The sequence below is a fragment of the Perissodus microlepis genome, chromosome 1 (genome assembly GCF_051167445.1).
Source record: "Perissodus microlepis isolate ML-2025 ecotype Zambia chromosome 1, ASM5116744v1, whole genome shotgun sequence".
Classification (NCBI taxonomy): domain Eukaryota; kingdom Metazoa; phylum Chordata; class Actinopteri; order Cichliformes; family Cichlidae; genus Perissodus; species Perissodus microlepis.
This window is the reverse complement of record NC_140461.1, coordinates 37,901,976-37,918,768: the sequence shown is the minus strand read 5'-3', so window position 1 is coordinate 37,918,768 and position 16,793 is coordinate 37,901,976. Positions and strand designations below refer to the sequence as shown.

The 16,793-nt window shown below is 38.9% G+C and overlaps 1 protein-coding gene across 1 annotated transcript in view; it reads left to right on the top strand.

Moving 5' to 3' along the window:
* Positions 1–683: 683 nt before the first annotated feature.
* The window catches only part of dis3l (DIS3 like exosome 3'-5' exoribonuclease), a 39,409-nt gene continuing 23,299 nt past the window's right edge, over positions 684–16,793 (top strand). Inside the window, exons 1-7 of the mRNA XM_084922772.1 lie at positions 684–952; positions 3,151–3,301; positions 5,910–6,038; positions 7,563–7,698; positions 8,727–8,894; positions 10,908–10,986; positions 11,097–11,270. Of these exons, the coding sequence (XP_084778898.1) occupies positions 823–952; positions 3,151–3,301; positions 5,910–6,038; positions 7,563–7,698; positions 8,727–8,894; positions 10,908–10,986; positions 11,097–11,270 (967 nt within the window). The 5' untranslated portion in view covers positions 684–822. The remainder of the gene's footprint in view (positions 953–3,150; positions 3,302–5,909; positions 6,039–7,562; positions 7,699–8,726; positions 8,895–10,907; positions 10,987–11,096; positions 11,271–16,793) is intronic.

Sequence of the window (16,793 nt, the reverse complement as noted above, 5' to 3'; positions counted from 1 at the left end):
TGTTAAATTAAAAACAAACAAACAAATAAAACCATACAAACAAAAAGTCCCTCAAACTCTATTCTACAGACTCGTGGGTGACATGACCATGTCACGGCTGCTATGTTCATCTTTAATACACATTCTCTCTCACTCATATGTTTTAAGAACTTTTCTTTTACTTTGGTAGTACATTTAAATGACATAGAGATTAAAGTAGCACCAAAATTGTAACATTTACTGTTTTAGCACTAAAACACTAAAACTGTGCAATATAAATGAAGCCTTTAGTACACATCTGTAGTATTCCTTGATGCTTTGATATTAATGTAGTTTTGTTTAAATTTGTGGAAATCGTAAGGTTTACTATAATTACTTTTACGGTAGTGCTGTAGTATAGTTGTGTCAGGAAGGGCACTGGGCGTAAAACTGCCAAATGAAAACATACAGACAAGGGAGCAGCACAGATTAGATTTGACTCTAATTGCCAACATGAAGATGAATTAAAGGCTTTAACGTTGCTTCATTTGGATAAATGGTAATGCAGCTTGGAAGCCTTAAGAGTTGATATAAGTGTTGGCTCTTATATCGCTGATCCGAGTCAGTACCGAGGTCATCAAAAAGACGAATTCCCATTACTGGCCTGAGTGAGCGTCCGACAGCACTTGAACGCAGCAAGACGCGGTACTGCTTGGGCGTCATGACGTCAGCGGTCGTGCCTTTCCTTCCGTATTTCGCTGAACTTTGCCGTGAATGTTTACAACCGTGTCTTCCCGAGTCTTGGCTGAACAGCAAGTTAGCGAGCGCCGGCAGCTGTATGTGGCTCATTAGTGAGTGTGGACGATGATTAAAACGGAGAGAGTGCTGCATTTGAAAAGCTGCGTGGGGCGGAAGCTCCGAGTGGTCCGGGAACACTATCTGAGAGAGCGGGTTCCCTGCTGCAGCTCACTGTGTCAGGCCGACTGTGTAAATGGTAAAATCAGCAAAATGTCACATTCACAAAAACTGCTCTTTGTTTACTGCTATAGACGTATCTAACGTTGCTGTTAACGCAATGCTGGCAGGTAGTGGTTTGGGGCTGTACACAATCAAATGAGGAAAATAACGTAATTTTTATTATATTATATTTTGCTTCACTGTAACATGAATCGTGAAATAGCAAAGTGCATAAAGTATGACCCAAAGCTAGAATTACCTCGTATGACAGTTAAATGGCAAATCCCACCTGTGCACAGATAAGAGGCGAGGGTGCACCAGTCTGACTTTGTGTAGGTCAGATATAAAACCAAAACCTTGGTATCAGATCGGTAGCTTGTGTGGGCAGAACAATGTTATGCGATATTCCTCACTGTGAGGAAGAAACTCTTTAGAGGCAGTCAGGATGCACTCAAAGATTCCTTTCCTGATGTTGTAAAATGTTAGTAAAATGCAGCAAATGAATACATCCAAGAATATATGTTTAGTGAATTAGTGTTTATTGGTTAAAAAATACATTTGAAGGGATGAAAACAAAAAGCATGTTTTTGTTTTCCCTAAATGTACTTGCACTAGTTAATTTTAGCTCAGTGTAAGAATCGTTATTGATCTGTGCTTTATGGTTATGACAGTTTCTTCTTTCACTGCTCTCAGTCTTAATGTAAGTGCACATCTTCATATGCATGTAATGCATGGAGTGGGGCTGATAAGAGACAGGTGAACTGGTGTAATATTAATCAAGTTGACACAACCAACAGTACTATCGTAAGTTCAATAAAGTGTTCGTAGTAGTTGTTAAACCAAATATATTTAATGAGAACATGCAAGTGAGAGAGTAAAGCCAACAGGTTTGTAGAGCTTTTTAGTGACGTCCACTCACTTGACCACAGTTTGTTAGAAGCATTCAAAGAAAAGCTTTGGGCATAGCAGGGGTAAAATGCCTGCAGGCTGCCAGCTCTTTAGCTGTTGGTTTCCTTCATGCTATGATCAGCTGGTGATCTGCTGCTGACAGTAGGGATGTAAACGCAGAACAGTGTAGAACTGGATAGATTAGAGCGTTGTCACCAATACCCTGTTTTGCTTTTTGAGTCTGGACTGCATTGATATGTGATCCAAATACTGGATAGGTTCATCTGTAGTAAAGAACAATCACTTAAGCTTGCATATTTGTGCTGCTGTTTAGTGTTTGAGATGAGAATGATCAGCACTTTTATGAAATATCAATACGAGTTTAAAAGGTTTTTTTCTGTGTATACTGTGTATATTGACTTCATCTTAATACAGATCTTCCTCGTGTTTGTCGGTTATACAGCGCCCTGAAAACATTGTGAGCAACACCTCATGTCTTTGCATTTTGCTTGGAAAATAGAAAATAGGTGCAACAATTTATTGAAATATCTGTAAACCTAAAAAGAAATACATTGTATAAGACGTGCCAGGTTTATGTTTATATCAAGTTTTGGGCTAATAGTGCTGCAGATATCAGCCTGTTGGTGAAAAAACACTATTTTATGAATGTCAGGCTGCATTATCTGTGGCATTTTTCATAGATTCAGCTAAAGAAATTGGAAAAAGATACAATTTAATTATTTATTTATTTTTGCTGTGTTATAATGTCTAGATATAACCCTGGTTCATCCCTCGAGTTAGGTGGGGGTTTTTTTTATGAATGATTCATAGGTTAGGCTTAACAAATGAAAACTAAATGAAAATGTTTGGTATAATAACTGTGAATGAAAAACCATCAAGTGTCCAAAGAAAGACTTTTAGAAAGCCTGGAAAACTGCTGCGAGGCAGCTCACTGTTAATATGATGGGTCATAATCAAGATAGTCTGCATTATAATAACTGGTACTGAAATATATCAAAGTAACAATAAATTTTAGTTTTTGCCATATAATATGCTGATGAACATCTGCTGTGCAAATAAAGTAAAAACAAGTATTTTAAAGAGAGTGATGTGTAAGCACAATAAACTCTTTATATGGGACATTTTGGGAAATATTTAAATGCATTTCTCTGGATGTACGTCGATTCCTGTAATCTGTGCAACGTTTAGTAGGAAACAAGCAAATGTAAAAGAAGGATGCTTTTAAGTGTCTTGTAGCACAGTTGATAAAATTTCCAATAGGAAATCAAGCAAATAAAGAGCTGTAGAAACAAGAATTTATCGCTGAACATGGATCTTCCCAAACAGATGGAAAGCTGCTGCCCGGAGATTTGACCCACTACGTGGTGCCTGATGTTGCTGTCGTGGTCGACTACCTGGAGATCTTGGAGTTCAGAGAGCTGCAGGGCATCATCTTCACTCAGACTGCTTGCCAGGCTCTACAGAGCAAGAATCGCAGGTACAATTGTTTGAGTTTTTTTGTTTTTGTTTTTTTTTGGGGGGGGGAAGTTTACTGGGAAGTAAACAGGCCAGTACTGATGTTCTTTTTTTGTTATTTGTGGCTTTGTTACATGGAAACTGTTTTAGTTCTTCATCATATAGGTTTTGAACAGTCATGTAATGTTGAAGAAACACATTGACCACTGAAATCAGTAAATGCTGATCCATCCATCCTGGGTATGTGTCAGCCAGTCTGTCACAGGACTAACATAGACAGGAGACAACCATTCGCACTCGCATTTCTGCATTCACACCTATGGGCAATTTAGTGTTTCCAATTAACCTATCACCACTAACTGCATGTCTTAAAATGCAGTTAGTGGGGATGTCATTAAAATGAATGCAACTTGTCTGCGTTGTTAACTATCCCCAAACACGGCACCTGCTTCCTGAAATGCTCAGAGTAGCTCATCTGCAACCAGTAACCTAGCCGTGCTCAAAGTCTTTTAAATGACTTTCCTCCCCATTCTGATGCTCTTTTTGATTTTCTGTTTGAAATGTTGAGTTACATTCATAATCAAGCTGTTAGCTGTGTGCCCAGCTTAACCTAGATACACATGTTTGTAGACATTGACCAGGGGTCAGCCTCATTATATCAGAGCTCTGCTGACAAAGCTGAAAGAGTGTGTGACTTGAAATTTGTGTCCAGCATAAACATGCAGGAGAGCTTTGGACAAACTTGATGAGCACTGTAAATAAGAAGTCCCACGTGAACTCGGGTTTCAGTCCAGTTTATTCCTGATTTGTGCTCACACAGCCATTTTAGAGTGTTGCATCATTAATGTGATGAGGCTTCACTTTGATAGTGTTAGGTGGACATCTGGTGAAACATACAGAGTTGTCATACTGAATCACTACTTACTGTTTTCCATTGAGTTTTACGTACACAGCAAAGAGAAAAAAGCTTCATCGTGGACTCTCTTTGCAGTTTCACCTTTGCAGAATCGCTGAATTTTCTATACATCATCTATATTAACTCAACTAGTGATCGGGGCATTTGTAGGCCTTTATTTCTTATTTCATCTGTTTGATCAGTACAAGTGTTCATTTTTAGTGTAAAACAGCTACTACGTGTACTCTGAAATGTGCCACGTTAAAGTTAGTGCAGTATAGTGTTGACACATAGTTAGGGCTGCCACGATTAGTCGACTAGTCACGATTACGTCGACTATTAAAATCGTCGACGACTGATTTAATAGTCGACGAGTCGTCTGAAGCTTTGTAAGATCCCCAAAGACGCATGAATAAGTAGTAGGATTTAAGAGTGTAATAACGGACTGAAACAGAAGATGGCAGCACTGCATGTACAAGGATGCCAGCTGCCGTTAAACCCCGAAGAAGAAGAAGTAGCTCTGTCCCAGAATTCACAGCGCAGCCCAGCTCAGTTTCCAACAATGGCGGCAACTAGTTAGTTTTAATATTACTCTTATTATTCTTTCTGGGTCACAAAATAAACGTTTAATATATTTTCAGGCGAGAATGTAGCTGTGTAAACCTCAAATATCTGCTCAGTTTATCAAGACACCACATATTTTCAAAAGCGCTCCGACGTTTTCAGAGACGTCTGTTACCCACTAGCTCGATAGCGAGCCGGGGGCAAGGCTCACTAGAGCCGTGAGAACACCGGACTCCCGGCAAATTGTTTTCAAACCCACCGCCGTCTTTCGCTACTCAGGTTAAACATATATAAGTCACTTAGATAACTTAAAAATGTTATTGTTTGACTTTTTTTTTTAGTATTTTATTTGTTCCTGAGTAAATCGGTTTGGCTGAGATTAAAGTTATAGTTTTTACACAGCTGAATAAACGTCAAGCAGACAGCTGATTATCAGAAGTGTGAGATGCTCGAGAATATACTCCGGTGTCCTGTTATATTTTAGATAGCAAGGAGTTTATTAAACTTCACCGAAACAATCTTCAGATTTCATTAAAATTTAATAAACTATCATCTTGTCTTTATTTTTAGTTAGCACATACCTTAAACACTTACAGCTGTAAGCTAATGATAGTCATATAAGAGCAGATGCTGCTGGTGCAATAAGCTGTACATTTTACGTCCAATGGATGATGATCTGATTAGTCGACTAATCGCAAAAATAATCGGTGACTAGTCGACTATCAAAATAATCGTTTGTGGCAGCCCTACACATAGTCAACATGTTTCAGAAAAAAGCAATCTGCTGCTTTAGTTCACCAACTGGGCTTTTATTGTGAAACTCAAAGGATAACAAAGCCAGGTGGCATCCTCTCTCAATAATTTCAGATCAGGATCTTCTGTTTAGGTCTAATGCATATTATATGACAGACAAGTCTTTGTTTTATTTAGATTTTTACAAACAAGAGTTAATTTATAAAATGAGTCTGTGCGAAAATGAACAAAGGAACATAAATTATGTTAGGAAAAGTCAACATACGTTGCTTTGGTCTATTTTTTCTCCCTCGTGCTTCAGGGTTAACGTTCTCTTAACATCCCCACCATTCTCCCAAACTAATGAGAGGGTTTCTTGAGTGTAATTTATGATTTTATTGAATGCGCTTGTTTTTTTTTGTAATGTGCGTTTGTGCAGATATTACAAGCGGCTGCAAACCCTTGTCAAAGACCCTCGACACGACTGCGTGCTGTTTGCCAATGAATTTCAGAAGTACTCTTACTGTCCACGAGAGAAGGGCGAGAGCCAGGAAAAATGGCAGACCAGGTCAGTGCTCATTATTTACCACACTCACTGAAGTGTTCACATTAGCTTGTGCTGTGCTACAGTCAAGATGCTGCAGCACATGTATCATAGAAACAGTCTATAGAGTCTTTTCCTTTCTCATTTTTTCCTCTTTGTCATGTTTTTTCTTGTACTTATACTTCTTTGACTTCATTTTGTTTTTCTGGGTCAAAGTGTGACGTTACATGTTTCACTAGGTGAAATTTGTAAATCTCATTAATTACAATGGAGATTATGCTAATTAAACATATTCAGTTCTTCAGTAAAGAAGAAATACTTACACCATGGGAAGTCCCCAATATTGCCTATTGCAGCGTAACTAAGGGAGGATTCAGGGTCACTCAATCCAGCCCTAACTATAAATCAAAAAGGAAAGTTTTAATCCTAATCTCAATAGTCGAGAGGGCGTCAGTCTCCCGTGTCCAAATAGGAAGCTGGTTCTACAAAAAATGGCTTGAAGGCTGATGCTCTGCCTCCCATTTTACTTTTGTAAACCCCACAAATAAGCCCGCAGTCTGAGAGCAAAGTGGGTGTGTAAAATGGGTTTGATTATTCAAGACTTTTCTGTGTAAGAAGAGGAATTTTAAATTAAATTCTGGATTTAACAGGGAAGCCAGTATGGGAGAAATATGTTCTTTTGTTCTAGGACTGGATTAACTGAAGGTTTTTCAAATGATGCTTTTAGGACATCCTGATAGTCATCCAATCACACAAAATGTCCTTGACTGTACCTGCTGACTACTTCTGCTCAGCAACTCTTGAAAGGAAATTGTGTTTCTAAAAATGTTAAGTTGCTGTCTCTGGGTTTAAAAAATATTTTGTGAAAGTGACATAAATGTATAGGTCACATGTGTGCAAAATTCATCTGGGAGATTTAATTTAAGTTTAAAGTGTAAACATTAAATTTTAACTTTCTTTCAAATTGTGCAACAGGCCAGCGGTGCAGATGCATGTGGCACTTAGAGCACACGTACTGGCTAAGATGTCAATCGAGCATTCATAGTGTTTTGTCCCAATAGGGATTCAATGGGTGAAGGGGTCATTTTAACATTTTCAAAAATGTTTTTCCTCCACTTCAGGTAGAAAACAAGTGCAGGAACAAAGAAATCAGGAGGACTTGTGAATGGCAGCTTAAAAGTGATTAATATTTATACCCGTTTAATAGAGAAAAGCACCAAAATGATTTAATGAGTGTTTTTAATAATAGAGACTTGGTTGTAATGTTAATCATGATCTGACAAACTTTTATGTTGTGCCAAAAAATGAAACTAGAAGTGCAGTGTGTTCTCATGAAATGTGTTATTATATAGATAAGGCACTCATTTATTTTTTATATTCTTTCTGTGGAAGCACCATTTGAATTACAATTAGTGTGAAATTATAACTTCCACCTACAAAACAACAAAAACAGTGGGATATGTTAAAGATAATTGCTTTAGCGGGCAATTTGCTTTCATGCATCTTATGCTAAACTTGTGAGTTCATTTAATGTGTGTGTGTGTGTAGGTGTGTGTACTCAGCTGCAGTGTGGTACTACAACCACCTGGCAGGAATGATGAATATAGTGATGATCACTGAGGATCCCGAGGCCGTAGCTCAGTTCAGCAGCCTGACGTCTGGAGTGTACGTCATCTCCGTCCAGGTATATGAAATACCTTTATAGTACCATCTACTCTATATCGGCTTCTTATATGTAGCCACCTTACAGGGATTTATCATCATGCATTTAGAGAAACGCATGGTTTGAACACCTAAAACTGAAAGTCAGCTCTTTGTGTTACATTGTAAAGTCGTTGTGTTGGAGCCTATATGATGGAACAATTGGTTGGTCTGTATTATTTCACTAATCTTCAGTGGGACTATTGTAGCATATAGCAGGCATGGGTTTTTAAAACACTTACATTTTTGGCAACAGTATTAGAACAGTCTCACTTAGAAGTGAAATTGGTGGTTGTTGTCAAACTTTCAGTCATTACACATGATTTCTTGGTTAAGTGACAAAATGTAAATATATGTGGCATTTAGTCTGTTTACATACGGAGAGCTGCACTTTGTTTTTCAATTCATGTCAGCCTAGCAAGCATGCTGTGGTTGTATAAAACACAGTGACAATGAGTCAGAAAACTATTAAAGTTTACATTCACTCATCATGAGCATGGCTGTCATGGTCATTTGGTACTTCTGATGATTTCTGTAAACCAATCACTGTGCAGCGCACAATTTTAATAAGTTAAAAAAAAGAATTCAGTGTAAAAGTTTGAATTCATTTTTGATTTTCTGTACAGTCCACATCCTCGCGCAATTCTGGGTAGATATTGGACCAATTTTCAACCAGAATTGGTAGAATTCATTTAAATTGGTTGGTTTCCTAAAACGGTCGTGGCGTTTAAGCCCATTCCAAAAACTCGCTTTATTCATTCTGAAACCAGTTCTTATATCTATTTAACTATTATTGTAATACTAATACTGAGGACGTCTAACTGTATCAAAAGTTTTAACCATCTGGCTGTTGATTTGAGGTGAATTTGAAAGATTTTACTCTATTTCTCGAACCTGATAAGGTTAAGTGGAAGAGGATCCAAAACTTAGGCCCTTGAAGGGATATTACTGGAACTAAGAAGGCCAACTGAAGTCATTTATTTCTTGACCTGTGTGTTTTTCCTTTGCCAGGATTATTTGCAAAGCTTCTGGTCAGATCTGCAGGCAGCCCATGAACTGTTTAGCTCCATTTCTCAGGCACAACAAGAGACAGAGGGTGACGATGGGGAGAAAGAGTTTCCCGAACATCTTCCCGCTGAAGTCCTGGAGGCTGGTATAAAGTCTGAACGTTACATTCAGGTAAAAATGTACCAACCTGTTGTTGGGTCTAACACTTAAACCCTGCTGACTCAGCGCTTTCTGTCTTTTACTTGCTGCAAGGGGAGAAGCTCTTCATCTGATCTTAGCCCAACTCCAGCCTTCCCTCAAAGCCCTTTTATTAACTTCAGTGGTTACACAAACATCAACATTAATCATGCGACAGATAAGACACTCACATGTGAACGTGTGTCGTGTGTCTCTGCAAGAGTGAACATGTGATGTGTGTGTATGTGAATGTGTGTGTCTCTGTGAGCATGTGATGTGATCAGTGATGTGTGTGTGTGTGTAGAAAACAGAGGTGAGCATTCATGCTAAAGATCTAATCATCTTGTGCAATGACAAACATATTGATCCACAATTCTCTAACTCCTGTTTTAAGTATACCGGATCTCTCTTTAAAACACGAGTTTAAAACAACTGCAGGAACAAAGTTTAAATATTTTAGTAGCTTTAAGCCTGTTCATTTTTCAGAGAAACTGCAGGTACCTTTAATACATATACTAATCTATACTAACGAAATACACTGATGAGTGAAGGGAGTGTGCTGAGGAGGTAGGAGTATTTGAGGGGCTGATGAATAAAGAAAACGAGATGAAGAGCAGGACTGTTATTGAATGAAGAAGATATGAACTGTCTCTAATTTTTCTTGCAGTTTAATTTTAAAGGAGAGAGACAGAAAAAACACATTATTATTAAAAAAAAGTCATAAAGGGATTGGCAAGTTATTTTCAGTGAGTCCCCAAGCAAAACATGGCTTAGTATTTGGGGTAGAGACCTTTGTTGCCAGTGGTAAGACTTTTCTTGGTATCAAGTGGAGTAGTCAGAGGGTGACGATGGGGAGAAAGAGTTTCCCGATGCAGATGGACATCTGCATCTAAAGGACAAAGGTCACTCTTTCGAGGATGCCAATGTTCACATTTTGGACAGAGAGGACAGATGGTTTGAAAGAGGAGTGAAAGAAGCCATCTATGTCCACTGTGAGCGACCATCTTTGAACAGAGGCGGGGTTTACGACACCAACTCTCTGCCATCTATAATCCAGTTTTGAGTTCCCTCCCCAGACGCCTTAACGCCCACTCACATCCGGGGCCATCTGACCTCAGGAATTCGCATGATAAGGTGGGGCCAGGTTTCACAATGAACTCACCCGAAACTCTGGCTGATTGGGACCCACACCCAGTTTCACACCTTGGCTCATGTGATTAGAGGATCATCAGGGGGTCCTTTTGTCCCTCTGTGGGGGGACACTCCCACTAGGTTTAAATCCCAGACTCCCCACCATTTGACCTTAGAACTGAAGAAGCTTCTCGGATGAGAGGTGAAACGTCTTCAAGCAACTTAAAGAAGTCCAGACGCTTTTCTTTGGAAGCTCCTTAGACTACAATGACCTGGATGACTGAGAACCTTCACAGACAAGTGGAGTAGTATGTTACCAGTGGGGTTCTTGAAGGCTGTGGTCCAAACTGCCTTCGGACCATCCATGTACTGCCCTATGTTAAGAAAAGTAATGAGCAATGTGCAATACATAACTTTTTCGGGTAACGACTCCAACATTGGTGAAGAAGTTGTAATGGAAGAACGTGTTGGGATCAGGAGTGTCTGTAATTGACTGATTGGTTGTATTTTGTGTACAAAGAGCGCACAGCCAATCTGTGGAAGATTCTGCTTGGTTGTAGGGGATCAAATACTTCACTCAGGGACCTGCAAGTCACCTTATGGCTTTTATTTAATGTTTTTTTGATTCTAGGTTTTTGGTTGATATTCTATCGCTCTCCATTAAATGAAACTAACATTAAAGAAATAACATGAATGATTGTTCTTTCTTTGTAACTGAGGAAACCTACAAATTCAGCAGTGATAATTATTTCCCCAACTGTACCTGAGCAGGTGTGGAGATGTCACAAAGAGAAGGCAGTGGAGTTTTTCACCAGATTGTTTAACACAAACTCAGTGGCAGAAGAGTAAATGTGCTGCTTCATTCCTTTTTACTAGGGTACACTGAATGTTAACAAGCATCGGGCACAGAACGAGGCTTTCGTCAGGCCGAAGAACTTCTCAACCAAGAGCACAGGTGAAAACGCCTTACATTTTCAAAACAGGTGGAACAGACACATTAAACTTATATTTGCTAAACGTTTCTGATCTCTTCTCCCGACTTTGACCTCCCCCTATCCATCTTAGATCTGACTTGGGATGTGCTTGTGTATGGTCGAAAAAATCGAAACAGAGCAGTGCATGGGGACGAGGTCGTGGTGGAGTTGTTGCCCAAGAACGAGTGGAGAGGGAGGGATACAGCCCTGACTGATGGGGATGAAAAAACTGGAGAGGACAATGAGAGTACACCTCTGCCAACAGGTGGGAATGTTTGTACTCCATTCATTCACATTTGATTTATATTTGTATTTAATGATATTTTGTGTATTATATTTTCTGTCTGATTTGCCTAAAATATGTTCAGGATATCTCACAATTAAGTAATGAAAACAATGAAGCATCTTGATATATAAAGTCAATAATATTGACTTTATATGAATGGTTCGATCCGTGGCTCCCCGAGTCTGCATGCCAAGTGTCTTTGGGAAAGATACTAACCCCAAGTTGCTCTCCGATGCATCCATTGGGGTATAGTGAGTGTGAATGTTGCTTAGTAAGCACTTAAATGCATAGAAGGAAGTGCTTGTGTGAATGGGGTGATTGGGTGAATGTGGCATGTTTGAGTGCTCTGGGAGAGTAGAAAAGAGCTGTATAAGAATTAGTCCATTCACCATTCTTGTTTATATCACCTGCATGAAGCAACATTATAAGAACATATTTGGGTGAAATAACATTTGGAAGCTATTTTCTGGACATACTTTATAGTTATAGAGCAGGCATTCACAATTAAACTTTTTTTTTTAAAGTTTCTACTGATTTTTATTACAGTTCTGGTGTAATTTGGCATAACTGAACCTATTCTCCATGGTTCCATTCGTCAGGGAATAGCTTCTTGACAGCCACATTTCCAGAGATTCAAATAATGATGAAGTTTCGTCGAACAACTCAAGGGCCAAATGCATCTCTCAGGTTCTGTGTCACGTCTTTGCTGGTTTTTTCCTGCTTTTTAATGACACAGCAGATATTGTTCATCTTCTGTAGAATTTTTTTTACGTCTGACACCTTTTCTTTTGTCCAATACAAAAGAAAGTTTTAAGTCTAGGAGACACAAATGGCAGGGAACGCATACTGAGCTTCCACTAACATACAGTTCCCTTTACCAAACACAACAGAACAGAGACAGACGGGTCCCCTTAAGTTTGCCAGTTTAACCTCGCAAATGACAAAAGAGAGAAAGAAAGAAAAACACTAATTAACTAGAAAGTGCATTTTCTGAAGAAACTGCAGTGTGAATGCTTGAATCTGAATGTATGCACTGAAATGAATTAATTGCTGAATTTAAGTTAAAAATTTTGAATGAGATGAAAAATACAGAAATTTTTGACTGAAAACAAAAGTGCTGAACTGCTAAAAGCTGATATCCACACAGAAGAAGTTGGAAAATAGATGAAAATGTTTTAAATGTGACTTAGAAAAAGATGAGTAATGAGAAAAGAAAATTTAGAGTCAGAAAACATCTGAATGAATATTAAAAGTTCATATTCTTTGAATCACTGAATGACTCAAATGTGATCCCTCCACTCTGATCCACACAGTTTAAAAAGTTTACATTTCTGAGCTTTCAAAGACATTATGTTGGAAAGAGAACAACGATGGCGACGTTTTGAGGGTAAAATGATGGTTGTAGAGCAAACACTGTGGACACAGCAGCAGTTGAAAGAGAAGTGTTTAAGATGAATCTTGGCACAGTGGCAGGCAGAGCTCGTTAAGCAGGCAGGTGTGAGCCTGGTTGCTATAGTGACTGCACCCAATGGCTCCATACACAGGGACACAGACATGCACCTCACTTTTGCTGCTTAAAATGAACAGAAAAGTCAGGCCGAAACAAATCGTTCCCAAATGAAAAGTACAAGTCGTATTGACAAAATTCTTTCACCGTGAGCGACAGCAATTTCTAGTCTATTGAATTCTCAGTTTTCATGCCTGTGGAGTTTATTATATTGACGTGGTGACAGTGGAAAGACAGCCTGTACTTCTGATTTTCAAACGAACCTTCTGAGCCATTTTAACATTAGAGTCTATGGAAGAGTTGGAGGGAGGAGGCTGTGCATTGGTGACATTTATGAAAGAACCATAACACCTAGTACAATAGTAAACACATTGGATGAAAGAGGACAGCGATGGCTACGTTTTGAGGGTAAAATGATGGCTGTAGAGCAAACGCTGCGGACACAGCAGCAGTTTTAAAAAAGATTTTAAGATTAATTTTTTTGCTCCTCTCACTCTAGCAGTTGAGCTGTCTCACTCTAGCCCCAACATTCCGTCCCATACACACCCATTATAAACTCTGAAACGGCTGAAAAAACATCATGAAACTTAAACTGGAACTGAAGAAAAAGTATAATAGATATTGAAAAGATAAATACAAGTTGAATAGTTGAATGTCTTGTCTTCGTTTTAAAGTTTGAATGGTGGCTCTATGTCAACGTATGTGGAAGTAGTAAGAGTTTAAAAATGAGGAAGTTGAATGAGAATTTGAAGGGTCTCTCCATTGAAATACATGGGAAATTTTTGTTGAATAAAGTTGAATAAAATTAAAAATATAAATGTTAAAAATGAGAAAAATAGAAGCAGTCATGTCCAAAAGAAGAGGAATCTAATGGTGTTTGAATGGTTTTTCTAAGTTGAACGGTTTTGAAGGAGATAGACTACAAAAAACGTACGGAATCTATAATAAAATAGAACTAGAAAGTGCATTTTCTGAAGAAACTGCAGTGTGAATGCTTGAATCTGAATGTATGCACTGAAATGAATTAATTGCTGAATTTAAGTTAAAAATTTTGAATGAGATGAAAAATACAGAAATTTTTGACTGAAAACAAAAGTGCTGAACTGCTAAAAGCTGATATCCACACAGAAGAAGTTGGAAAATAGATGAAAATGTTTTAAATGTGACTTAGAAAAAGATGAGTAATGAGAAAAGAAAATTTAGAGTCAGAAAACATCTGAATGAATATTAAAAGTTCATATTCTTTGAATCACTGAATGACTCAAATGTGATCCCTCCACTCTGATCCACACAGTTTAAACAGTTTACATTTCTGAGCTTTCAAAGACATTATGTTGGAAAGAGAACAACGATGGCGACGTTTTGAGGGTAAAATGATGGTTGTAGAGCAAACACTGTGGACACAGCAGCAGTTGAAAGAGAAGTGTTTAAGATGAATCTTGGCACAGTGGCAGGCAGAGCTCGTTAAGCAGGCAGGTGTGAGCCTGGTTGCTATAGTGACTGCACCCAATGGCTCCATACACAGGGACACAGACATGCACCTCACTTTTGCTGCTTAAAATGAACAGAAAAGTCAGGCCGAAACAAATCGTTCCCAAATGAAAAGTACAAGTCGTATTGACAAAATTCTTTCACCGTGAGCGACAGCAATTTCTAGTCTATTGAATTCTCAGTTTTCATGCCTGTGGAGTTTATTATATTGACGTGGTGACAGTGGAAAGACAGCCTGTACTTCTGATTTTCAAACGAACCTTCTGAGCCATTTTAACATTAGAGTCTATGGAAGAGTTGGAGGGAGGAGGCTGTGCATTGGTGACATTTATGAAAGAACCATAACACCTAGTACAATAGTAAACACATTGGATGAAAGAGGACAGCGATGGCTACATTTTGAGGGTAAAATGATGGCTGTAGAGCAAACGCTGCGGACACAGCAGCAGTTTTAAAAAAGATTTTAAGATTAATTTTTTTGCTCCTCTCACTCTAGCAGTTGAGCTGTCTCACTCTAGCCCCAACATTCCGTCCCATACACACCCATTATAAACTCTGAAACGGCTGAAAAAACATCATGAAACTTAAACTGGAACTGAAGAAAAAGTATAATAGATATTGAAAAGATAAATACAAGTTGAATAGTTGAATGTCTTGTCTTCGTTTTAAAGTTTGAATGGTGGCTCTACGTCAATGTATGTGGAAGTAGTAAGAGTTTAAAAATGAGTAAGTTGAATGAGGATTTGAAGGGTCTCCCCATTGAAATACATGGGAAAATTTTGTTGAAAAAAGTTGAATAAAATTAAAAATATAAATGTTAAAAATGAGAAAAATAGAAGCAGTCATGTCCAAAAGAAGAGGAATCTAATGGTGTTTGAATGGTTTTTCTAAGTTGAACGGTTTTGAAGGAGTAGGACTTCAAAAAACGTACGGAAGAATAAAATATAATAATAAAGATTACAACAACAATACTGTGAATGCTTTTACAGGCATTCACACTAATAATAATAAAGATTAGAAGAACAATACTGTGAATGCTTTTACAAGCATTCACACTAATAAAGAGTAGCATTCACACTAATAAAGATTAGAAGAACAATACTGTGAATGCTTTTACAAGCATTCACACTAATAAAGATGTAGAAGAACAATACTGTGAATGCTTGTACAAGCATTCACACTAATTAGAAGAAGAATACTGTGAATGCTTTTACAAGCATTCACACTAATTAAGCACACAACTCAGCGCCCAGTATTCAAAAGGCAAGGAACACTCCTGCAACTATATACGTGCACTCGCACAAATAATCAATAATCTTTTCAGCTGTGGCAGACCTAGAACGGGGAGGGATAGTTCAGGTGCAAAAATACTATTTTAGCTTGTCACACTTTTAATTTGGCTAATGGGAACACACTGTGTTTTTACATAAAAAATATGCAACACATAAAATAAATTTTAATCTAACTGGAGGCAATTGACCATTGTTAACCCTTCTTATTGTTATTATTTTTACACACGAGGTCCTAAGGACAAAAAACTCCCCCCCCCTACGGGCGGTCTATCCTTCAAGCTCAGGTCCTCTACCAGAGGCCTGGGAGCTTGAGGGTCCTGCGCAGCATCTCTGCTGTTCCTAGGACTGCACTCTTCTGGACAGAGATCTCAGATGTTGTTCCCGGGATCTGCTGGAGCCACTCGCCTAGCTTGGGAGTCACTGCACCGAGTGCTCAGGTTACCACTGGGACCACTATTACCGTCACCTCCACATCTTCTCAAGCTCTTCTCTGAGCCCTTGGTACTCTAGCTTCTCATGTTCCTTCGTCCTGATGTTCCTGATTCCTGATGATTGCTAAATCTGTCACTACAGCCGTCTTCCTCTGCTTGTTCACCACCACTATGTCCGGTTAGCCATCACCATTTTGTCCGTCTGTATCTGGAAGCCCCGAAGCATCTTAGCTCGGTCATTCTCTACCACACTAAGGGGCGTCTCCCGTTTTGACCTCGGGACTTCCAGGCCATACTCGGCACAGATATTCCCTTTATACTATGCCGGCCACTTGGTTATGGCGTTCCATGTATGTCTGCTAGCATCTTGCACCCTGTTGTTATGTGCTGGATTGTCTCAGGGGTATCTTTATGCTTGTATCTGGGGTCTTGACTGACTGGTCTGGTAGACCCCAGCCTCTATGGATCTTGTACTTATGGCTTCATGTGCTGCCATGAGTAGTGCCTCTGTGCTCTATTTCAGTCCAGTCCAGCCACTGGTAGGATTTCTTGATGTTGGTGGTAGTGTGCAGGATCCTGTCCTTCCATGATGGTTCCTCTTCTTGCTCCTCTTTCTTGGGTTTCTGGTGCCTGAGGTATTCACTAAGCACACCTGAAGCCCCAACCAGTCAAAAGTGTGGACACACCTTTTTTAGTGGTTTTTCTGTCATGGCTTGGTACTTCGACATAGTAGATTCTCACTGAAGGCATCAAAACTATGAATGAACACATATGTAATTAT